We start from the raw sequence: 23,620 nt of genomic DNA, 5'->3' as shown, positions 1-23,620 counted from the left end.
CCGCTCCCCGGCGGGACTGGCGGCACCTCTGCGCATGCGCGGCGGCGCCACCGCCCCCTCCTCCAGGCTGCGGGGCCCGGCGGGCTGTCACGTGACGGGCGGCCGCCGCGCTTTACGGCTGCCGCCGAACTTTGCAGCTCCTTACGGCGCGGGGGACGGAGGGAGGTGGGCGCTCCCGCGGCGCCTGTCCCTGGTGGCGGCGGTGATGGCGACGTACGTGAGCGAGCTGGAGGCGGCTAAGAAGAGTCTGAGCGAGGCGCTGGGAGAGAACGTGAAGCAGTGAGTGTGGCGGGGCGGGCGGGGGGGAGGAGGTGAGGCCCAGTCGCGGTGGGGGCGTCCTGCTGGGCCGGGCCGGGCCCGTGAGGGCGGTGCTGGCCTGTGAGGGCGGTTCGTCTTCTTCTGGCCTTCAGAGGGCCGTGCGTTTGTACCGTGTCTGTGTGGAAGCCTTAGCGCTGTCCTGGCCCCTTTGCGCTGATGAGGGAGAGCGGTCGGTTCAGGAACAACGCTTTTCATTCGGTGTCGGCACCTTCCCTGCTCTTCCCTAGGTACTGGGCCAACTTGAAGCTCTGGTTCAAGCAAAAGATCAGTAAGGAGGAGTTTGACCTGGAAGCACGCAGGCTTCTCACGCAAGACAATGGTAAAAAGCCATCTTGTGTTTGTTTTCCTGCCGGCTCTAATGGTGCCTTGCCCCTGCCAGGCCTTGGGGGGGGCCCCTTCCTCCCGGATGTTGCTTCCCGAACAGGGAAATTGCTGTGAGGGAAATAAGAAAGGCCAGAGCTCTGATAGCAATAGTGTTCAAAAGGTGGGAGGTGCCCTGGCCTGCAGGAGGAAGTCCCTTTGTGGCCCTGGCACTGATAAGCAATTTGGCTGTGTGTGAATACGGTAAAAAAGTAACCAGCAACCAAAAAACCACTTTTTTTTTATGTCACCAGAGACCTGGTTCTTCCCATACTGCATTCTGCCTTTGGTTGGGACTGAACTGGTGTTGTGGCTGGAGTGGGGAGGGAGCCCCTGAATTTGCCTAGGTGATTTTGCAGCAGGCAGATCCCCTTCCTGGCCTTTGGGGGTGGCAGGTTGGAGCACTGAAGGGTGACATTCCTTCGTCCTTGCCTCTGTGCAGGTCTGCAAACACTTGTGGGCATTGCTGAAAGCATTGTAGAGGCTCCCGACTTCTGTGTTTGTGATTCCTACAGGGAAGGGCAGGGAGTTTGTCTGTGCTGGAGTTCAAAGGTTAAAGAGGCTCCTTTAACCATCTGACCCTGCTTATGAAGTTCGTCTCTGCGCTTTCTAATGTCTAATTACTCACTCTGTGTAACCCTTCTGTGAGGAAGTTGCATTTTATCTAGAACTTGTTTGACTTAATTTCACCTTTCTGGGGCTGACTCTTACTGGTCCTTTTCTAGCAAAGCCCTGCTACCAGGATTCCGCTTGGCAGGAGGGACGCCTGTCCCTCCTCTCACTGGCTGAACACACCCGACATTTCGTGTTGCATGCTGCAGGGCCAGATTTGTGTGTGTGGCACACTGAGAACAGCCTAACTTGTTTCCATGCTGCGTAGCCTTCTTTTGGTTAGGATGGCAGTAGCAGATTCTGGGTCCAGTAGAAGAAAACTCTCAAAAAAAACTTAAATTGAAAGTTATGCCTATGTAGCTAAGCATGTGGGGAGAGCACAGCTGTGGAAGGGTGTGGTGAGCTACTTCAAGATTGCTCTGAGGAGGTGCCTGTGGGCACTGATGTGTTGCTAACGAACTGTCTGTCTTTATGCAGTCCACTCTCACAACGATTTCCTCCTGGCTATCCTTACCCGATGCCAGATCTTGGTTTCTGCACCAGGTAAGTCCTGACCAGCCTCATTACAAACAGTTGGGTAGCAAAGCTTTGCCGTGTGTGTGTGTTTGGGTTTTGCACAAAGTGTTCCAATTTTCTGAGCTTTAGTATGCATGGTCTTTGTGCCACGCTGACAAGAAGGTAGTGAAGTAGTGATCCAGCTGATTTCAGCAGGGATACTTTTATAAATAAGCTGTGTGTGCCTGATTAGAGGCTGATGCTGGATTCCTGTGTGTGATAAGCAGGTTTGATTTTTGGATTGGGTGTGTGCTGTGAGCTGAAGTGTAAAGGGATCAAAGGCTGCTTTGCCTTTGATCTGCTTTGCTTGCCATTTCCTCTCCTGAACTTGGTGGTGCTCTTTGTTCTTCTCTCTACTGGGGATATCATTTTTGAGGAGCTGGATTTTGCTGACTGATCTTGGAATCAAGTATGTATCTGATAGAGAAGTGCTTACTGTGAATGCTCACAGTCTTGGTTGAGTCATGGCCAATTAACCCAACCTTCTGCTGATAGTTAACCTTTTAACTTTGTAAGCATTTAGAAGGGCTGCAGTCAGGGTTGCAGGATATGTTCTGTTTGGTCTTCAAAGGAACTCTCAATCCAGAGATCTCTTAAGAAAGACAACTGACCTGCAGTTAAAGATATGCTGTGTAGTAAAGGAGAGAAAATTGTTATGACTCTGCTGGGCTGAGACCTGAGAGAAGTTTTTTGTGAGGAGAGAATACCTGTTACTAGAGTATCTGATGTTGCTGGAGGAAGGAAAAAATGCAAAATTTATGGATTGCCTTTAGCTTTTTGTGTTGCAGCTGGTCCTTAACTATCCCAGCTGTGCTAATTAAGTACTGACCTCCCCCACCTCCAAATTTGCCTTGTTTGCTCTTGAACTTTACAAACAACTTTCGAGTCCCAGGCTTGTCCTCCTTAACAGTCTGTGCTTATCTAATTCAGAAGATTTAAACATAAATCTTGCTGCTCCCTGCTTTTGACTTAGAGTACTTACAGCTGGACTGTAAAAAGAAAGCACAAGAACAGTGATTCCACTGTGTTACTTGAATTAGCTGAGTCTAAACTGGAAAGGAGAGAGTGCCTGCATTCCCTGAGCTCAGTGCTGGGCTGGTGTGAGTGTGGAAGAAGAGGTTGTAGCCCAAAGGTCTTGCTTCTGAGTGGCAGTGGTCAGGTTAGAGCCTGCTGCTGTGTGACTGAAGCTGAGATTTATTCCTGTGTGCACTACTCTGTGCTCAACTGCAATCAATTTCATTTGTCTCTTTATCCAGTCACTTAGTCTTGTACAGCTCTTCTGCAGCTGTGTGGTCAGTCTTCATCTTCCCTGGCTTTAATAGCTCAGGTTTGCCAGCAAACACGACCAGATCCCCAGTACCCCCCCTTTTTCCAGGCTGTCTAGGAATGTGTTAAAATTATGAGCGCCAGCATGGTGCTGCACAGGTGTCTTCCACATGATCATTATTTCCTCTCTGACCCTTTTAATTTCAGGTCTTTGCAAGGACTTTTCCTTTTGTTCTGTTGAAGCTTACTCTCTTTAAGAGCACTTGAAGAACCCTTCTTTGTAGTGCTTCAGCAGGTCAGTGACAGCATGTAATGGAGTGCTACCTTACCCAGCACTGCCCAGCTGGTCACCTCCAGTGCTTTCAGGCAGGCTTTTCTTAGCTCTGTGTCCACACATCTGCATGAGCTGGCTAGGAAAAAATCAGTTTAATCATATGTGTTCTTAAAGACATGGTTTAGTGCTCTGCAGTTAACAGTACATACTGCTAGTCCCTGCTAGAGTCTCTGGTTTGCTCTCCTCAAGTCAATGCACAGCCTCCCTATGATTTTTGGGCGAATCTGTACTGAGACACCTCTTTCTGGGCCACTGACTGGTAGATCCATTACACAGACGTTTTACGTGCCAGTCTGCTGTGTGTGGCATAGCGGATTATACACACAAGCCCAGGAAAGTGTAGTGTGAGTGGCATACTAGATGTTATGTCTCGATTTCTTTTTCTCCCCGAGATGCTAGTCTGACACCTGCTAGTTGTTCCAATTGTTTGTTGGTGGTTTGTTTTTTCTGCTCCCGCCCCCCTGCCATGTAAGAATGGAAAGCTAACAGGCTTTTGTCTCCACCGCTGTCTTTTGGGTAGAAGGTATTTACTCCATGATTCATGGAAAGAAGTGACTTTAAGAAGTGTACTTGATGTACTTGGCATGCCATCGCAAGGGCTACTGATGCATGTACTTTCCACCTTTGTGTGAGAGGGACAAGGGGGAAAGAACCACTTTCAAAACTCTCTTTGGTATTAAAAATAAATTGTGTGGTCAGTGCTAAAAGGGTACTTGATATTGTGGCATTTGGAATAGGAGACCTTGGGGGAGGTATTTTTAAGGAGTGATTAGCACATATGTTGGACCATGTAAACAAACCCATTTGATCCAAACTTTGCTGCCTCTGGTAGTGGTGGTTCTACCTGGGCTTGTAGGGGAACATGGAGTGAACGTGACCCTTTGTGAGAACACTTTTTTTCCTCCTCTCATCGCTTAGGCTGTCTGTTACACAGACTTCTAGTCCCAGTAGAACAGCCTGTGTGGCATGGGACACTCGGGCCTTGCTGGTGGAGAGGGAGGGAAGCTCATATCTATTCCAATGTGAAGAATGACCAGTTGCTTTGTTTCCTTCTGAGCTCCCACTGAGGGTGCAGCAGGATCCTGAGCAATCCTAAATCTGACTAATTTGCCCTTTTTTAAAAATGGGTGATATTATTCCCTCTGGTAGCCACCTTTGTAAAGACACCGATAAACAAGTGGCATCCAGCTGTAATGTAGCTGGGAAGCTGTGAAAGTGCCCGAAGAGAGGAATTTCCTGGAAATATGCCATCCAAAATACTAGAGTGTCTTAATGGTGATTTTTAGGTTAGCTATACCAACCTGGGTGGTGTGGCACACTTCCCATTACAAGAAAATTGTTTTATTGGTATTCTCTTTTTACCAGTATTTTCAGAAGTGCTTTTTCTTAATTTTTATGCCTGAGTTTTTTCTTTCCCAAAGATTCCATCGAGAGGAGCTCCAGTTTAAATCCTTCCTTAACCTTGCATGGATGTGCCTGCTAAGCTTACCTTGTTTGTTGGACGATTGCAAGCATCAAGTTAGCAAAGTTTCTTGGGTTAATACGTGTCTCACTTGAACTGTTACCTCCTTCCCTAGCTAAGTGTCAACAACAAAAGAGACAATTGCAAGCACTGGAGTTAGTGATGCAAGGATTTAATTTATTTACTAGTGATCTGAAGCCAACTAAGACACAGGTCAGTGGATTAGAACTCTTGCTGGGATAACAGGAGCATTTTATTATATCAGGATTGCCCACAGGCTTTGCTTGAAGGGCTGCCAACTGTGAGACGGGCTCAGGTTGCTCGTGTTCCACTTCTCTCCAGAGAGCTGGGAAGAGAGGAAAAGGAAGAAAATGGGAGTGTGAGTTGTTGATAGAGGAGGGTCATCAGAATATACTTGACTAAACCCCTGTCCCTGCGAGAAGATAAAAAAAACCCCAAAGAACTGAAGATGAAATAAACGAGGGTGGGAAAATGCGTGTTTTCTGTGCCTGGCTGCTGTTCTCTGTCGAGACTTTCTTTGTTTGTACCTTTGTCCTTTCCCTCTGTTCAGTGCTGGTGCAGCACGTCAGGAAAACCTGACGTGCCCTGTCTGGACTGGCTGGTGCCACCACTGAGATGCGACAGCTATTAGGAAAACTTTATCTGTTGCTCATCTTCGAAGGCGTATCAGCAGCCATTGCTGTGGCTTGTTAGCATGTAATTCTCTTGTTAGCAAGATTAAATAAAAAGAAGTTGCATGTCTGAGGCAATCCAGCCTTGTCATTTGTGGCCAGGAAGGTAAGTACTGGTTTTCTTAGAATACTAGAGGGAAATTTTGCTGTCTTCATCTAGTTCAAGTCAGCCTTGGTAATATGAAAAACTGGAAAAGGAGCCAAAAAAGTTCTGCTCTTGGCTCTTTTTCTAATGGGGAATAGGAGGGAGTATCTCACCTTTCCCTTACTCTAAGTTTTTGTTCAATGTGCAGGCTGAGATTCAATGAAGTTGCATCTTTCAGGGTCTACTGTCAAACCCTAAAATTTAGTTGCTGCTTAGTTTAAAAGTTACTGTATTATTTTTTTAAAATAAGGCATTTTTAAAATTAGGCTCTGCTGTAACCTATTCATCTGTAATACACAGTCCTTCTCTGTTGGACTCTTCTGTGAAGAGCAAAACATCCTGTGAGAGAAGTAGTGTTATATCAATAGATCCTGAGATCTCAGTGGAGGGCAGAGGTGGTCTGTGAGATGATTGTCCGCAGTGCTTTCCCGTACCCCCTCGTTAGGGCTCTGCTGTGATGTTGTAGTGATGAGTCGTGACACCTGCTTTATGATTTTTGGAGAGGGTTGGTTTATTATCTTGTGATTTCCTGTAATTGACTCACGGATTTTGGCAACTATTGGTTTTCACATCACTAAGAAGATGTAGCTAAACTTTTTAATATTTTTTTTTATAGGGAGAATATACTCTGTGTGTAGGTTGTTTCTAACCTCTTCTTAGCAGCTGACCATTCACCTGAATCCTCTGGTTTAGCCTGATCCTTAAAATCATGTTTTAGGAGTTTTTTTTTATGGGGCAAGACTCTGTGCTTATGTTTCAACCGTGAGTGTGGGAAGCTCCCTGTAGCCAAGGGCTTCCAGCTGGCCTCGTTCCCTGTATATAAACAGGGCTTTAGTGTAACTGTATGAATTCCTGATTACAGCAAATTACACATAGCTGTGAGAGCTGGAAGGAAACAAGCTGGTTGGTGTGAAGCTGCTGTTCAGCTGTGGCAGCCCGGGACAACAGGAGAGAATCAGAGCTGGGTGTTTGTCAGTACTCAGTGAATGTGCACGCTCTGCTCCGGAGGAAGGTGCTTGCTCGCTGTGCGGAGCCAGCAGAGGAGGACCCTGGTGGCACACAGCAGAGGCTGCCTCTGCAGCCACCAGAGGGCTGTCCAGTCTTTGGGCTGCACTTGTTTGCTGACAGCAAGTGCGTACGCATCCAGTGCCACGTTATCTTGTACCTGAAGGAATTGTGCATGGATCCTGTAAACCCATCCATGGGAAGTCTGCTCGGCTGTCCTTGCGCAGAGCTGTATGATCGCCGGGCTGTGGTTTGCCTGCTGTAGGTGTAGCTGTCAAACAGCCTATGGTGGACTTGTGAGCAGGCTCCTCAAGGTGATGTGGCCAAATGTATTTGTTTATTGGTACCGCACAGTAATCACTTTTCCAGCTGCTTGCCAGTTCTGGTCAGTCACAAGCTCACTGCTTACACTGGTGTTGTCCTGCTCCTGGGCTCATCTGCCTTTGCCATTCTTTCCCCTCTCCTTCCCTGCAGCGTAACAGGAAGAACAGTTGGCTGCGATGTTTAGTGGGGTCCGACGCAAAGCTTGCTGAAGCTGATGGGGAACTGCAAAGGCAGATGTAATGAGTCAGACTGCTTGATCCTTCTGGTTAGCATCTGACCTGATCCAGGGTACAGTGAGAGAAGAATCCCACTCTGGGCAAGTTCCTGTTGTCTTCCTGATGGAACAAATGGCTTGTTCTTTCCTTATGGCTTTCCTTGGAGGCTGTGCTAATCTCTCTTCTTCTGTCATGTTTTTTGTGTGTGTGGAGAAATTTCTACTTAAGTAATGGGTCACGAGTGAGTCAAGCTGGCAGGGAGCTGACAAAGGAAGGGAAGGGGTGCCAAAAGTGTTCTCCCTTGGGAAGCCCTTCCTCTGGGTTGTGACTGTTGGTTTTGAGTTGAGGCTTAGCTGGGAGCCAAACTTTAAGGGTTTTCCTGTGTGGATAGTTTTGTCCTGGCCTTAAATCAGCAGCACCTATTGAGTGGTTTGATTTTTTTTTTTCTTTTCAATTTGTAGAGGGTGCTGGATCTCTGCCATGGCCAGGTGGCTCTGCAACTAAACCTGGAAAACCCAAAGGAAAGAAAAAGATTTCTTCAGTTCGACAAAAGTTTGATGTAAGTATCCATGGTCAAATGGTTGTGGCTCTCTGATGTTCTGGTGGGGGTGAAGAGCTCTGCACAGCATGCTGGTGCCTTTACTCCCAGGGATGATGAAAGTTCATCACATGCAATGATGTATTTTATATTGTTTTGAGTTCTGGGTTGAGGCAGGAGCTGGGGGTTAGTAGCTGCTGCCTCTCTTGTGGGAGCCTCTTGGGAGAAAGGCTACAGTATGACCTGGCTTTGCTGGACACCAGAGTATCCATGGAAATACACCTAAATGTCAAAGTTTCAAAAGCTTGTGTTCCAGGAACCAACTTCACACACCTGCAGAATTCTTGAAGTAAAAGTGACTTCCTGTTTATTTAGGCAGAATTCTGTGATTTTATGATCTGCTCTGCAGAACTCTACAATCCAAACTGTTAGACGTGATGTTCCGTGGGTGGAATGTTTTTAGAGGGTCAAGTTGTTTCAGAATTGAAAATGCTTTGCAAAGATGCTGTCTTCTGGTACGTGGCAGAGGAATGCACAAGATCCAGTTAATTTTGCGGTGAAGGCTCTGTATATCCATCTGGTACTGTCACATGTCTGTTCTCCAGTTGTTTCTGTGCTGCCAGACGAGTGGTGTGGGATAGCCGGTGCGAAAGGATTGGAATGAGGTAGTGTTTTCCACAGGTGGGGTTCGATAAGACAGTTCAAACTGAATTCAGTTTGTTGAAAGGGAGAACGTCTGTCTCTTACTGAGCCAGATTTATCAGGTGTCTGAGCACATTGTGATGCCGCTCCCTTCTCTGACAAGGCAGGAAACTAACCAAGCAAAAAAACCCCAAACCTCAAGTTTTTCTTACTGGTTTATTCAGCTGGATCAGTGTTCTTTGTGGTTAGATGAATGCCAAAGCCAGTGCAAAGGCAGAAGGGACAGCTGTATGGCTGGGGATAGGGGAGAAAGGTGGGCATGAGAAACCTCCCGCTCCTCACAGAATGTTAGGGATTGGAAGGGACCTTAAAGGATCTAGTCCAATCTCCCTGCCAGAGCAGGACCACCTAGATCAGATCACACAAGAACGCGTCCAAGCGGGTTTTGAACATCTCCAGAGAAGGAGACTCCACAACCTCTTTGGGCAGCCTGTTCCAGTGTTGTGTTACCCTTACTGGGAAGAAGATCTTCCTCATGTTTAAGTGGAACCTCCCATGTTCCAGCTTATATCCATTTCCCCTTGTCCTATCATTGGGTGCCACTGAGAAGAGCCTGGCTCCATCCTCGAGGAGTTAGCTTGGCTCAGCCAAAGTGCCTGCCGTGCTTCCGAGGGCTGTAGTCAGGCATCATACGTGCGAGTGTTTCGGAGACCAGCATTTTGAAGGGATGTGAGTCTGGCTGGAGACTTGTCGTATCTAGAAACTGCTGAAATAGTTTGCAGTCTGCACAGCTGGGACCTGAATTCCGATGGCAGTCTACATTAGCTTTTTGTTTTAAAACTTCACTGTAACTTTTCAGGAGGACTTAGAGGAGAGTTTGAGAAGCGAGTTGTGACATAGTGGAGGTCTCGGAGTCTGGTTTACTCGGATACTCCTACGTTACACCACGTTTTTAGTGTGTGTTTATACACGTGTTCCTGGAATGCTTGGTAGTAAATACTGTATGAAGTGCATGTTATGGTTAATGGGCTTGTCTATTGCTAGTGGAATTCCTGAATAGTGTGAACTTGAAGTGCTTTGGTATTTCTTGATGTTTCCCTCACTGGTCAGAATAACAGCTGTGAATGACCACAGGTTCATTCCAATTGGTTTCTGCTCTCCCAAACCACGTTCCTTTTAAGAGCTGCTTACATTTTGAAGATCTTTTTTTCCAGGCATGTAGCTTTCCTGTAATGAAAGCATAAGTCTTCAGAATTGCAGGGAGGGAAACCTGCTTTCACATCATTAGTGGGCGGATTGGTTTTTCACTCTGAGTTAAATGCCACACTGTCCTTTGAATAAAGCAGCCCTCCTTGCTCTCCTGAAACTAAGATGTGAGAAACCCACTTTGCTGTACGTTCATTGTTTGTGTTTAAAGTATGTGTTTGTCTTGATGCCCCATAAGAGCCTTGTGGCAATATTTGTTCGAGTCACCAGATTTGTGGCTCGGAGAGCTGGGGGACAAGAGTTGTGGGAGTACTTGATGAGCCAGAGCCATGTTGTTCCCTTGTGGGTTGGAGCTGGGCCAAGCACATGTCTGGGCCCAAGGATCAGTTGTTCTCGTCTGCTTTTTTTTGCCCAGTTCACCTGGGGCCTGAGACTTCCCGGCAGCCACCACAAGCACTCAAAGCTTGAGATGGCCAGCACATCAAGGGAATTGTGCTGGAATGCATGTGGCTGGGAAATGGGGGTTGCCACCTTCTGATATGAATTCCTTTTCTGTGATTTTTTTTTCTAAATAACTGAGCGTTCTGAAAAATAGCCACAATCCATCTCAGAATCAGTGGCTGTTCAGTAACACGGCTCTGCTTAGAGTATTGAAAGCACACAGGGAGACTAGAGTATGAAATTCAGAACTGGAATTTGGCAAAGTTGTTGCATTTAAAGCTTTAAAGAAACGTAAGAATCGCCTAAGCTTAGGATCGTGGTTTTTAATCTTGATGGAAACTGTGCAGTTAGTAAGTAAAAATACACTCCTCTCCACAAGAAATGACTAAATAGACGAGAACTCTTGAGCATAGAAGAAGGTGACTGAGAGATGTAAAAGTCCATAAAATTGTCACTGGTCCGAATTGCGTGAACCCAGATAAGAGACAGTGACAGACCACAGTTGAGACTTACAGGAGAATCAAATTAATCTAGCGGGTGGGAAGTGCGGAGCAGACCAGAGGAAGTGACTCTTCATGCGGCGTATTGTTACACTGTAGAACTTCATGATGCAGGATGTTGTGGATACCCAAAGTTTAGGTGGTTCAGGGTGCTGCTGGACAAGTCTGTGGGCTGTTTAATAAAAGGACACCAACATTGGCTCGGAAATTTTTTCAGTCACAAATCATTGGGGGTTAAGAGAGTATCCTGGGGAGGAATATCACACTGCTTGTCCTACTGCGATACGTTTTTATAGGTGTTTGCTTTCCGACTGGAGAAGGGATGTTTGGCTAGATGGACCCAAAGGGTCTGACCAAATATTTATCTTCATTTGCTCTAATGTTTTGTTCATACCAGCACCGGTTCCAGCCTCAGAATCCGCTGTCTGGAGCCCAGCAATTTGTGGCGAAGGATCCTCAGGAGGACGATGATTTGAAGCTGTGTTCTCATACCATGATGCTTCCTACGCGTGGCCAGTTAGAAGGAAGGATGATTGTAACTGCGTACGAGCACGGGCTGGACAATGTCACGGAGGAGGCGGTGACGGCGGTTGTTTATGCTGTGGAGGTGAGACTGGGCTGGGCAGCAGTGCTGTTCTGGCTATTCCAGCAACAAAGGGCTCCGTGCGTGGTATGGGGTAGCATCCCTCAGTGGGGAGAGGAAACCTGGTTCTCCAGCTGCCCATCTGCCTCAGGAGGAGTAAAATAAGAATCCATTTGTGGCTTCCACATTTGTGGCATCATAAACAAAGTCTTGGACTTCTGCCTGCAAGTGTTAATTTCGAAGTACTTGCATATAAAGAACTCCAGGTGTGCTTTAGCTGTTTTGGAAAATGCTGTTCCTGTCACTTGAAAGCAGGGACAGAATGGGAGCTCCAGTCTAAACAATTCTATAAAAAACGATCCGTTAGAGGTGCAAGTACCTGTCACAGAGGCGAAGTGACAGAATCAGGTCATACCTCCAGGTGAAGTGCTGCTGTTGCTGGTTTTGGCCATCAGTGGTGCATCACCTGATGTATCCCAGGAATGATACAGCTGTTACTTGGAGTGTTGATGTGGGGATGGTTTTCTGGAGTCAGGATGTGGAGACCAACCTGAGTTCCTTGTCTGGGAGTGAGGCCAAATTAAGAAGCAGTTTTCTGCCTGTTTCTTTCAGTCCCTTCTCTAGCACTTTCCAGGCAACTGAACAGCCTGAAAAAGAGGAGTGAGTAGCTGTTCACTGTAGTTTTAGGGCCAGTATTTCAGTACAAGTGTAACCTCTAGTGCCAGTTATGAATCTCTTAACCCTTTGTCAAAGGGATCAGGGGTTGGGAATTTCCTGACATTCAAGAGGACTCTGTGACATTTGAAGCAGCACATTGCATACTAAAGTTCACAGGCTGATGCATTCAGAACTTGCACACAGTGCTATGTTCTCCATATCTGTTTGTAACAGATAGGGAAAATGTGCTGTAACTTGTCCAGATCTTGGTCCTCTTGCATCTTTAGGTCCCTGTGGTCATAGCAGTTGCTACTTCTGCCTTCCCAACTGGTGAGGCACTTCCTGTAGTTGTGGCTTAGTCGAGTGAATAGATTGGCATGTGTAACAAGGTGGTTTTTCACTGCAGAACCACCTTAAGGATATTCTGACCTCCGTGATATCCAGGCGGAAAGCCTATCGTCTGAGAGATGGCCATTTCAAGTATGCCTTCGGAAGCAACGTTAACCCTCAGCCGTACCTGAAGAACAGTGTTGTTGCTTATAACAATTTAATTGAGTGGTAAGGAGCTCTCAGCACACTGATTTCAAATGCAACTTGCTACTCCTCAAGTTACTCCATGTTTTTTTTATTACTGTAATAATGGTGTTTAGCTTTCACACGTTAAGAAAGTATCCGTACGGAGCACTGGACAGCTGAACAGGGAGGCAGAATATGGGGATTTCTCAGCAGTGGCGTGTAGGACAGTGTAAAATCTCTCTCCCTTGTCTGTGTGTCCTGGTTTTGGCTGGGATAGAGTTGGTTTTTCATTTTAGTAGCTGGAATAGTGCTGCGCTTTCGATTTAGTATGGGATTTGGTATGAGAAGAAAGTTGATAACATAGCAATGTTTATAGTTGTTGCTGAGACATCCAGAACCTTTCAGCTCCCCGTATTTTGCCACGTGTGCGGGTGCACAAAAAGCTGGGAGGGAGCAGAGTGGGAGCAATGGACCCTCAACTCCTAGCTAAGGATTTGAGTTTAGGTTTAGAATTGAGATCCGAATTGGCCAGTGGAATATTCCATGTCATGCAGTGTCGTGCTCAGTATGTAGATGAAGGTTGGCTGGGGAGGGGCTCACTCTGTCTTCCAGGACTGCAGTTTTGGGACTTCCCTGTTTTGGGATCACTACCTAGGGACAGGCTGGGTGTTGGTTAGTGAGTGGTGAGCAATTACACTGTGTCACTCATTTGTGTATATATTATTTTTATTATTTTTTATCATTATTAGTTTTTATTTTATTTTGTTTCAATTATTAAATTGTTCTTATCTTCTCACAAGTGCCCTTCCCTTTTCCCCTTCAGTTCTCTTCCCCATCCCCTGGGGGTGGGGAAGAGTGAGCGCGTGACTACGTGGTGTTTGGTTGCTGTCTGGGTTAAGCACATGACACTGTGCTTGTCCATCAATTTATGAATGTGACCCCTGGCCCTCTGAATGTCCTTTGTAATTTTTGCTTTTTGGAAGCTGTAGTGAGTGACACAGGAGTTTTGCTGCTCAGGTCAACTGCCTGCTTTATAGCAGCCTTCCAGTACCTAAAGGGGGCCTACAAGAAAGCTGGAGAGGAACTTTTCACAAGGGCATGTAGTGATAGGACAGGGGGCAATGGCTTTAAACTGAGAGGGGAGATCTAGATTGGATATTAGGATAGAAATTTTTTACAATGAGGGTGGTGAGGCACTGGCACAGGTTGCCCAGAGAAGTTGTGGATTCCCCATCCCTGGAAGTGTTCAAGGCCAGGTTGGATGAGGCGTTGAGCAACCTGGTCTAGTGGAGGGTGTCCCTGCCCATGGCAGGGGGGTTGGAACTTAGATGATCTTTGAGGTCCTGTCCAACCCACACCATTCTATGACTCTATGAGACTGCCCCTGGACAGAAGAGCCCAGCCTTTGTGGGGGCACTGCTGCTCTGCCACAGGAATGAAGTGTCAGGGAAGACCTGTTGGACACTGCTATCCTGTCACTTCCTGCATCCAAATGTATTTATAGTTCCTTGGCAGGCCTTTCCAGTTAGCAGAGCTTCAAGGTCATGTTGTTTTCCAGAGTCTCAGTGTCAAACAGCTTGAGTGGTACATCTGGCAGCATGTGTGTATGAGAAGGCAGTTGTGTTTTTGTGCTTCTAGCGGTTGACAGGAGGCCGTGGGTGTTTCAAGACTTGCTTGTAGCACTACGAATAGAATCCACTCGAAACAGCTCTGCCCAACAGCTGATGTCTTCCAGTTTAATGCTGTGGGTGACTGAGTTCTTATGCTGGGTAGAAACTATTTGCTGTAAATAACAAGTTGCCCAATGTAAATCAGTTAAAAAGCAGGTTTGAAGTATGCTGAGGATTAACTTGCACTATTTTTATTAAACTGGAATTTTAAAGAGATTTTAATGACAGCTGAAATAAGATTACATACGTAAGGACTAAGTCAACTGATTCAGAAAAGCAAACCCCTGGTCCAAGCTCCTCTTGTGTGACTTCTAAAGGTGGTGCTGTTTTCTTGACGGGAAGGTTTTGCTGCCTGCTCTCTCTACAGCCCCCCAACCTGTGCGACACCTTCTGCCGGCCAGAGTCTGGCACCCCAGCCCCCCCCAGATGACGCAGAGCAGCAGGCAGCTCTACTCTTGGCGTGCTCTGGAGACACCTTACCAGCATCCCTCCCACCAGTCAACATGTATGACCTTTTTGAAGCATTACAGGTAAGCTGTTCATGTCAGTCATGTCACAGGCAGTGCTGTCCTCAGTACCAGCTACCAGTCTTGCATTTGGTTTGCATGCATGTGGGGGGATTTGTTTTCTCCTCCAGTCTGTTTCCTTCTTTTCCTCTCAAATATACAATTCTTTGACTTGTTCCCACTATTAGGTAATGGTTAACATACAGTCAGCTCGTGGTTTAATGCCTGTTCTGCTCCCCTTGGTCAGAGAGTTGACGAGGAAATCCGTGTCTCTTCTTATAGCTACCAAGGAAGAGTTCACCCTTCTGTAGCAAGACTGCAGTGATTATATCAGAACTGAGCTAGGCTGAGATTGTGACAGCGATGCAGAAAAATGACTTGCCTGGCATGTCCCTCCTTACTCCTCGTGTTCCACTCTGAGTACTTAGAGGAATACTTGGTCCTTCCATGCAAGCTGCTGCAGTGGGTTAGCTATGATCACCCCAACCCCGGGGAGGTGTCTAAGGTCACCTGGATGAATCTTCCTATGGAGGTGCATACCTGTGGCTGCCTCCCTCTCTTGGCAGCTCTGAGGACATTCAGACTACTTTGAATGTCAGAAATTAGCTGTGAAAAATTCCCTGTTGATCCCTGCTGTTGTGAACAGGCCTAGGATTTTGTCTCAAGGCTGTGGAGGCAGGCAACTGTTCTTTGTCAGAGCTGTAATCAAGCATTTGTCTCATGTTTAGTCAAACGGAATTGTTTGTAAGATTTTTGTTGACTAATTGTTGTTTGTGATTGCAAGAGCAAAATTACTGTTTCCTCACCATGCTACTTCCTTACAAAATGGCATAACAGGCAGTCGTTGTGTGCTGGCTGCTGTGGCAGCGCTGTCGCAGGTTGCAGCTGTCCTCATGTGTGACACCTGCATTCCTGCTCTGCAGGGCTGGTGCTCTGATCATCCTGTAGCAGAGGGAGGTTCTACCATGGGCAGTATGGGGAAACGTGTATGAAAGCATGAAACTTTGTTTTCTAATATGTCTTCAGGTGCACAAAGAAGTTATTCCTGCGCACACTGTCTACGCTCTAAACATTGAGAGAATTGTCATGAAACTCTGGCATCCGAACCACGAGGAGCTACAGCAGGATCAAATCCATCGCCAGCGCCTGGCGGCGAAGGAGGGCCTTCTGCTCTGCTAGAGTTAGGCAGCCATGTCAGGCCTCAGACAGCTACAGTGCTGCTCCTTGGACATGATGTTCAGATGCTTCTCACAAACCTGTGTCAGTGTTTCAGGGATGACGTAAGTTATGAGTCAACTTTTCCTATGGAAATATGACTGCATTGTGGTACGCTTTCTCTGCTTCCCCAGAGCCATGTGCCACAGAGTGCTTGCAGCAATCCCACTGAATTGGAAAGGGAAAGCAAGAGATTTGTTTGCAAAGACTGTTTTTTAGGAAAAATAAATGTGAGGGTGGAAAGAGTTGGTTTTAAGTAAGGTGTGTTTGCGTGGTGTTTTGTGAGCACGGGGAATCTGCCTCTGTGCCCTCCCCTCTCAGGTAATTTCCCTTCTGAGCTCAGTCTCCAGGGGCCTTGTCCAACTTCTGTTGCAGTTGGTGGGATCCTTTTCCATTCGTTTAACTGGAAACGGGGTGGGCTCTTGTAAAGTGAAGATGAGCAATTCTGTAAACTGACATTGTCCCTCTTCTACCAGGTGAACTTCTGATTAGAAACTGAGAAAATAAGGCAAAAAGGGAAAGATCCTTTCCAGCCTGTTTTTTGAACTGTTTTGTGATGCAAAACATGAAAGTGCGCGCTGTCATAGGAATCTCTCACCAGGTACCAAAATATGCAAGAAAACCAAGGCTGTGAGTAAGGCTTTCTTATCAGCCCAGTCCTTGACTCACCCTGTTTTGTAGTGGTTGTGACAGCAACTCCTGAATATGTGTATCAGTTCACTGCCTTGGTGTTGTGGACTCCCTGGATTTGCAGCGTGAACACGATGTCTCGTATTACTTCATTGTTAAAAAAAAAAAAGTGCTGTCACACCTCTCCACGCAGGGAGCTGTGCAGATCCCTGTGTTAAAGGGGAAGTTCCACCTGCTGTGTTTCAGGTACCCTACTGTCTTCTCGAGCCAGCTGTGTGCTCCTCTGGTGCTGAAGGGAACAGGCTTATTATAACATGAGAATTCTACTAAAATGTCTTAATTACTATATTGCCTGGTTTTACCACACCTATGGAGGTACCTGCTGAAACGGCTTCCTCTGGGGAATACGAAAGGGAGAGCTCATGGTTCCCCTCCAGTCTTGTTTTCTTCTGTTTGGCAAGTATTTGGATAGGAGAGCTGTCATCTTTCCCCTTTCCCATGCAGTTTCCTTCTCTGCTGTGCCCCCAGGACTGAAAAGGGTGCAAGGTCCCTGGTGTTTCCTCTCAGTTATCTTTTTTAATAATGTCCTTTCTTGACCCTCGTGACTGCTCATGTTGGACCAGAGTTGTGGCAAGGGGCTGTGCAGCTCTCACTGTGTTTCTGGCTTTCCTGCATCCGCTTGTGGGATGTGCTGTGGAGTAGCAAGAGGAAGTGCCTGTGCAGGTATCAGTGGCTCTCTTCATGAGAAGACCATTTTAGGATTATGAAGAAGCTGGGAAAGGCAACAGTAGAGAGCTACAGAAGGGCCTGGCGGGGTGGAGCAGCTGTGCTTGCTAGGTCATGTCTCCTAAGGTATGGCAGTGTGTGGTTAGGGGGAATGGAGAGGAGATAGAAAATTTCTTTTGGTCCCTTTCTCTCAACTGCCATTTTTTCTGTATTTAAACATATATAGCTGTTCAGAAGTGAGTCTTAGCTTAAAAGTTGACCCCAGTGGCTTTTACGTGACGGGTTTTTTTTAAAAGCAACATTGAACCTGAGTAACTGTATGTGGTGAGATCATCAAGTCACCCGAAGTATAAACTCTGGGGTGTGGGAGGGGGATTTCCCAGATAATTGTTATGTTTCTGGTGTAAAATGAAAGCATTAAATTTGTTTGCTAGAAACTTTGGGGCAGCTCTGAGGATGTCAGATCTGAAGAAAGCACGCAGCCTCCAACAGCATCACAAGTGAGTTCTGAAACAAAATACTGAGTATGGCACAAGTGTCTGCTGTTTGCGTGCACTAAGGGGAAGGCTCTGTAGACAGAGCCTCATGTTCTGAAGAGCTGAGTCATCTATTCCACACTGAGGGAAAAAAAAGTGTTGTTTGGGACACTTGCTAGACAACAAAGGTTTGAATAAGGAAATGTTGTTGGCCCCATTTCACAGATCAGAAAACTGACAGGCGTATAGTCTCAATGCACTTTCCCACAAAGCGTGAGAAGTGGTGCTTTGTAGACTTCTGGGGTAATCTGGAAGGGACATCGGGAGGCTGCTTTGCCCACCCTCTGCTGAAAGAATTGCTAAGTTTGAAGCTAGAGCAGGTTAGCTGTCTCTGAAGATGGGACCAGAGAAGTGGTGATATTTCCTATTCCAGTGTGTGCGACCCAGGGCACCGCAGGAGGGGTCCCTGAGCGGGCTGCGTGGGTCCGGGCACGGCAGTGGAGCACTCCGAGCAAGAGCTACTTGAGACGCTGCTGCTGTTCCGCTTGGCCTTCGTGGACACGAACAAGACACAGCAGTTTACTTCCATCAGATAGAAGGTGTGCTGCAATTTCCCGTTCCCAGAAGATTGAGATCAAACACCAAGAAGAAGAAAAAAAGAAAAAAAAGAATTAATACGCTTTTAAGATGTTTACTGTCAGAAATGTCCTGACTTTGCCACCTGCTAGCCCAGGCCCCACCTTGTGGAAGCTGCAGAGCAAAATGCAAAATGAGGTGTCTTGATCCTCTCTAAAAAAATTACTGGTTTGCTGTCATCAAACTCGGAGCATAACAGAAGAATCTGGTAAGTGGAGTGGTTGTGTTGCTGAGATAAGGCAAAGAAGAAGGACTGGAAACTGCAGACCTTGGGAAGCCAACGACTGTCTCTCACCATCCACTTGACCCTTCACTGTGAGTCCCTGAGACATCTGCCAACAAGACCCTTCTCAAATAAACCTTGGAAGCAGCAGCAGTGGATCGGATGAGGTGAAACCCTGGTGCTGCCCAGCCAACAGTTAGTTCCTCTCTTCCTTCCTCCAAGGAAATCTGTCTGCTTTGCTTTCCCCGTGACCTGCTTTGGGCCTTACCTCTGCTGCAGGACACGGCTGCGGTACAGGTCTGAGCTGGGCGAGTTCCTCTTGACTCAGCTCCTTGGGACTTGGAATCTAAAACAAGTACATAAAAATTGATTTCCTGTTTCCATATCACTGGTGTGATGACCAGTTTCCAATTTTGTCTCCAGAGAAAAGAATGTTCACAAAGTTAGGAGAGTTATGGAAGGATGACAGGATCACCATTCTATGAGCCTTCCTCTCAAAAGAAGAAAGAAAAGGAAAGAAAAACCCACCCTTTCCTCTAGAATGAACTGCTGTCCTGGAACCCACTCTAGAACCAACAAGCGAGCTAGAATGTGAACTAGAACTGTGATCTGAGTTAGAACCCTGTCTAGAGCCAAAATTAAGCTCTGGAGTCCCCAACACAATAAGGTGATGGAGCTGCTGGAGTGAGTCCAGAGGAAGGCCACAGAGATCTGAGGGCTGGAGCACATCTGCTATGGAGACAGGCTGAGAGAGTTGGGGCTGTTCAGCCTGGAGAAGAGAAGGCTCTGGGGTGATCTTCTAGCAGCCCTCCAGTACTTAAAGGGGGCCTACAAGAAAGCTGGAGAGGGACTTTTTACAAAGGCATGTAGTGACAGGACAAGGGGCAATGGCTTTAAACTGAAAGAGGGAAGATTTCGGTTAGATCTAAGGAAGAAATTTTTCACTCTGGGGGTGGTGAAGCTCTGGGACAGGTTGCCCAGAGAAGTTGTAGATGCCCCATCCCTGGAAGTGTTCAAGGCCAGGTTGGATGAGGCTTTGAGCAACCTGGTCTAGTGGCAGGTGTCCCTGCCCATGGCAGGAGGGTTGGAACTAGATGACCTTTGAGGTCCCTTCCAACCCAAACCATTCTGTGTGACCATGCTGATGGCGAAGGTTTTCTGTGCATCTCATCAGAATTTCTTGTGTTGTACCAGTGCCGTTGCCTTTCAGCTTTTTCTGTGTGTCTCCTTGTGGCTTCTCATCGGAGAGTAGCAGATAACAGCAAGATCTCCCTTCTCTCCTGGCTGTGCAAACCTGCTGCTCTCAGCTTCTCCTTATACATTGTGTGCTCCAGCCCAAACCATCTAGATAGTCTCCATTGAACTTGCTCTGGTATGGCACTGTCTTTGTGCTGGGGAACCCAAACTGGACTCAGTTCTACAGATGGTCTCACGAGTGCTGAGCAGAGATGCAGGACCCCTCCTCTTGCCCTGCTGGCTGCACTTCTGCTAGCAGCTGGCCTTTGTTGGACAGGTGCACTGCTGGCTCCTGGGCTGGTTGTCCACCCAAGCTTCCAGGTCCTTTCCTGCACAGCTGCTTTCTTGCCTGTTGTCTCCAGCCTGTTCTGCTGCAAGGGATTACTCCATCCCAGTGGTGGGGCTGTGCATTTGCTGTTGAACTTCTTGAGGTTCCTCTCAGCCTGTTTCTCCAACCTGTCTAGGTCTTTCTGCATAGCAGCTTTGCCCTTCAGCGTATGAACCACTCCTCCCAGTTTGGTGTGATCTGCAGACTTGCTGCCCATATGCTCCATCCTATTGTCCAGGTCAGTAGCAAAGATATGAAAGCATAAGAAGCCCCAGTATCTGGACTCTGAATTGCTGCCTACTGCTCTTGGAGACCTGCACTGAGAACAGGGTGATGGTGCCGATGTGTATCACTGTTAGGCTGGTGGCTTTCACTGTGACATGACATATGCCTGTCTTCGCTAGGGTAGTCAGCCCTCTGAAATGAGTAAGATGGCTGACTTTCAAAGCAGCTGCTCAAAGTAGCACTGAAATTAGTTTGGAAAGGTCCATCTTCTGACTCAAGATCCACCAAGACCCTGCCAGGTCTATGGCAAGCTGAGCTTGATGAAAACTGTTCCTAACAGATGATGGCTGAAAAAGTTACAGTGGAAGTTTTCGGAGTTGTTTTAGGTGACCTGTTGTGCTATTTAGTGGTCTTCACTACTGAAGGTGTCTTCCATAGTCCTGTGCCTCTTGCTGAAGCTTAGGCCTAGAACTTCTTGTTATATTCACCTCAGAGTATTGTATGGAAAGACGGAAGGGAAGGAATGAGTCATCAGTCACATCCCCAGTAGCAAGAATTGCATCCTGTGGTGTTAATCCAATAGGAACTGCAGTGTACTGGAAGTTGACACTTGGGAGCTTCTAGACGACTTAAGATTTGCAGTGGAAAATCATCACCCACCACATGAAGGGTGGGAAGGGGGGAAGTGGACGAGAAGCTCAATATGAGCCGGCAATGTGCTCTTGCGGCCCAGAAGGCCAACCGCGTCCTGGGCTGCATCAAGAGGAGTGTGGCCAGCAGGTCGAGGGAGGTGATTCTCCCCCTCTACTCTGCCCTTGTGAGACCTCACTTGGAGTACTGCGTCCAGTTCTGGAGTCCCCAACATAAGAAGGACATGGACCAGTTGGAGAGGGTCCAGAGGAGGGCCACGAAGATGATAAGAGGGCTGGAGCACCTTTCCTATGAGGACAGGCTGAAAGAGTTGGGGCTGTTCAGCCTGGAGAAGAGGAGGCTCCGGGGTGACCTTATAGCAGTCTTCCAGTACCTCAAGGGGGCCTACAGGAAAGATGGGGAGAGGCTGTTCAGGAGGGCCAGTTATGATAGGACAAGGGGTAATGGTTTTAAAATAGAGGGAGGTAGGTTCAGGTTGGATATTAGGAAAAAATTTTTTACTATGAGAGTGGTAGAACACTGGAACAGGTTGCCCAGAGAGGTGGTGGATGCTCCATCCCTGGAGACGTTCAAGGCCAGGTTGGACAAGGCCCTGAGCAACCTGATCTAGTTGGAGATATCCCTGTTCCTTGCAGGGGGGTTGGACTAGATGACCTTTGAAGGTCCCTTCCAGCCCTAACCATTCTATGATTCTATGATTCTAAGTGCTTGAGAGCTTCACCAGGCTTACTTCATGGCCCGAGTTTGGATGAAGACAGCCCTCTGATCTCAGCATGTCAATGCCCCTGGGAGTGTAGGATGCAGACAGAAAATCTTGTTTTTATTTTTCAGACAGTTCCAGCTGCCAGACCTGGCTTAAGTCCGACCAAGCCTTTCCAGCTGGATGCCAAGGAAGATTCTAGTGGTGTGAATGTAGCCCTCTCCAACACCCCCAAATGGCCAAACTCTTGCTCCCAAGACTGGTGACCAGGAAAGATGGGTTTTGTTGCTGGTTCATAGCAGAAACCTGGAGCATAGCGCTGCTACCAAACATGCACTGCAATGCCTTTCTCTTAGCTTACCTGCTCATATATCCCCTCCCAGCCTTCCCGCACTTTCTCCTGCAGCAGAGGTGGACTTTTTTGGTTGTTGCCCCAGTTTTTTTCCTTCCTAGCAGAAATATCCCCCTGTTGTAGAAAGCTGGTCCTGGGCTTGGTGCAAGGAGTGGCTCCGCTGTTTGAGGGCCAGAAACTCTGTGCCAGCAGTGCCTAAAAATGCAGATTCTGGTTTCTCAGTAGAGGAAAAGTTTAAACTGGTGACTTAGTACCACCTTCCTTCCACTTGACCTCTAGGGAACTTCTGGCAAAGAGAGGAAAATGAGGAAATAAGAAAATGAGACTGCTTGCATTTAAGAAACAACCACACACACTGCGTTTTTTCCTTAATTGTAAATGCCCAAGAGCCCCAAACTTGGGGTAGCAGAAATGCTTTGCTGTCCAGCCAAGTGAAAATACCACCAAGAAAGGAGACCTCCTTTTGTGCTCCTGGAGTGGAAGGAAGCGTGTGATCTACTGCTGCAGTCTGATGTTGCTGAAAAAGAAAGTCTCTGCAGGTGAGGGGCTGCCTCCTTAGTGCTGAGAGGGCAGTGGTAGCTGTTCCCTGTCAGGGACTTGTCAGAGATGATGGATGTGTCTTGCTGGTCTGAAATGACATGCAGAAGGGTTTGCAGCAGTAGCACAATGCCAGCAAGCCCTCCTCCCAGCGAGAGGCACAGCTTGTGCTGCTAGAGGAGGGCTTCAGCAGTGAGATTTCAGCAGGCTCCTAGATGGAAGTAACTTCTCAGCATCAAAAGATTTGCTTGTGGCATTACCTTTCTTCACCAGTGTGGTTACTGGTGTGATCTGGTTGGCAGGAGGAGAGGAAGAATTCACCAGCCTGCCTTGCAGTTACTGCAGAAAAAAACTTCATGTGTAGCCGTAGCCTGGGGCAGGCCAGGCAGCTGGGGAGTGCCAGGGAAGCGCATCCTCTGCGTCTCGGAGGTCAGTGTTTGCCAGACCTCAAGGCAGGCGCAGCTCTGCTGCAGACACCGCGGCCGAGGGGACTGTGCTGCTCTGCGAAGAAGCCCGAGGGGTGCCAAACAGGTGAGACAGGGTTAATGACAGGCACAGCCGGGGCACAAGCACTAGTGTCCACTCCTCAGGTGTACGGAGACCTTGGCTCATGCTGAGAGCAGGGCCCTTCAGCTGCCTCTGAGACTTTGCATCTTCTGAGGAGTCCTGCAGTGTCCCGGGCACCCCCCAGGCAGACACTGCTCCTGGTGGGGCTGTGCAGCAATGACAGGAACGAGGGGCAGAATTTTTTTTTCTGGGTCAAGTGCAGGCTGCTGGCCACCACTGAGCTGCTGCTGTAACCTGTCTCCAGCCTCGAGTTTGATTATGGTCCAAGGTCCTGATTAGATGATTAATTTCTGTTCTTTCTAGATCACAAAAGGCGGAGGCAGCATCAAGTTATAACCGGACATAAAAACTTGTGTAAGAATAAATAAACTTTTCATCATGAAGCGCATCCAAATGAAGTTTTTTGTAGCATTTTTGATTCATTTCTTGCCGGGAAATGAGTTTGTGTCTCCAGATAACATCTGGCTGGTGGGGGTTTTTATGAGTGCAGGCCATCCTCAGTCTGAGGATATTGGGTGGAGTATTGGAGACCTGGACTTGGGCTCTTGTTCTGCCTGGGGGCTGTTTAAGC

At 47.5% G+C, this 23,620-nt stretch overlaps 1 protein-coding gene across 7 annotated transcripts; it reads left to right on the top strand.

The window, feature by feature from the left end:
• The first annotated feature begins 162 nt into the window (after positions 1 to 162).
• Positions 163 to 23,463, top strand: TADA1 (transcriptional adaptor 1). 7 transcript variants are annotated; one of them, XR_015222358.1, is made up of 10 exons: positions 163 to 279; positions 546 to 637; positions 1,768 to 1,833; positions 7,750 to 7,847; positions 11,013 to 11,222; positions 12,262 to 12,413; positions 14,409 to 14,571; positions 15,574 to 15,827; positions 21,725 to 22,484; positions 22,785 to 22,803. XR_015222358.1 is itself a non-coding variant. In XM_086617233.1 (8 exons), exons 1-8 carry the CDS (start codon positions 206 to 208, stop codon positions 15,724 to 15,726), a joined length of 1,008 nt encoding a protein of 335 aa, XP_086473359.1. In that variant the 5' UTR covers positions 163 to 205; the 3' UTR covers positions 15,727 to 16,018. The 7 variants fall into 7 exon arrangements, 2 of the variants coding, with proteins under 2 accessions (XP_086473359.1, XP_086473360.1); XR_015222359.1 differs by lacking the exons at positions 21,725 to 22,484; positions 22,785 to 22,803 and adding an exon at positions 23,353 to 23,463; XR_015222356.1 differs by having other exon boundaries at positions 21,725 to 23,463.
• The last annotated feature ends 157 nt before the right edge of the window (positions 23,464 to 23,620 follow it).

Source organism: Tauraco erythrolophus, chromosome 10, assembly GCF_009769465.1.
Source record: "Tauraco erythrolophus isolate bTauEry1 chromosome 10, bTauEry1.pri, whole genome shotgun sequence".
Classification (NCBI taxonomy): Eukaryota; Metazoa; Chordata; class Aves; order Musophagiformes; family Musophagidae; genus Tauraco; species Tauraco erythrolophus.
This window is presented reverse-complemented; position numbering and strand designations above follow the sequence as displayed.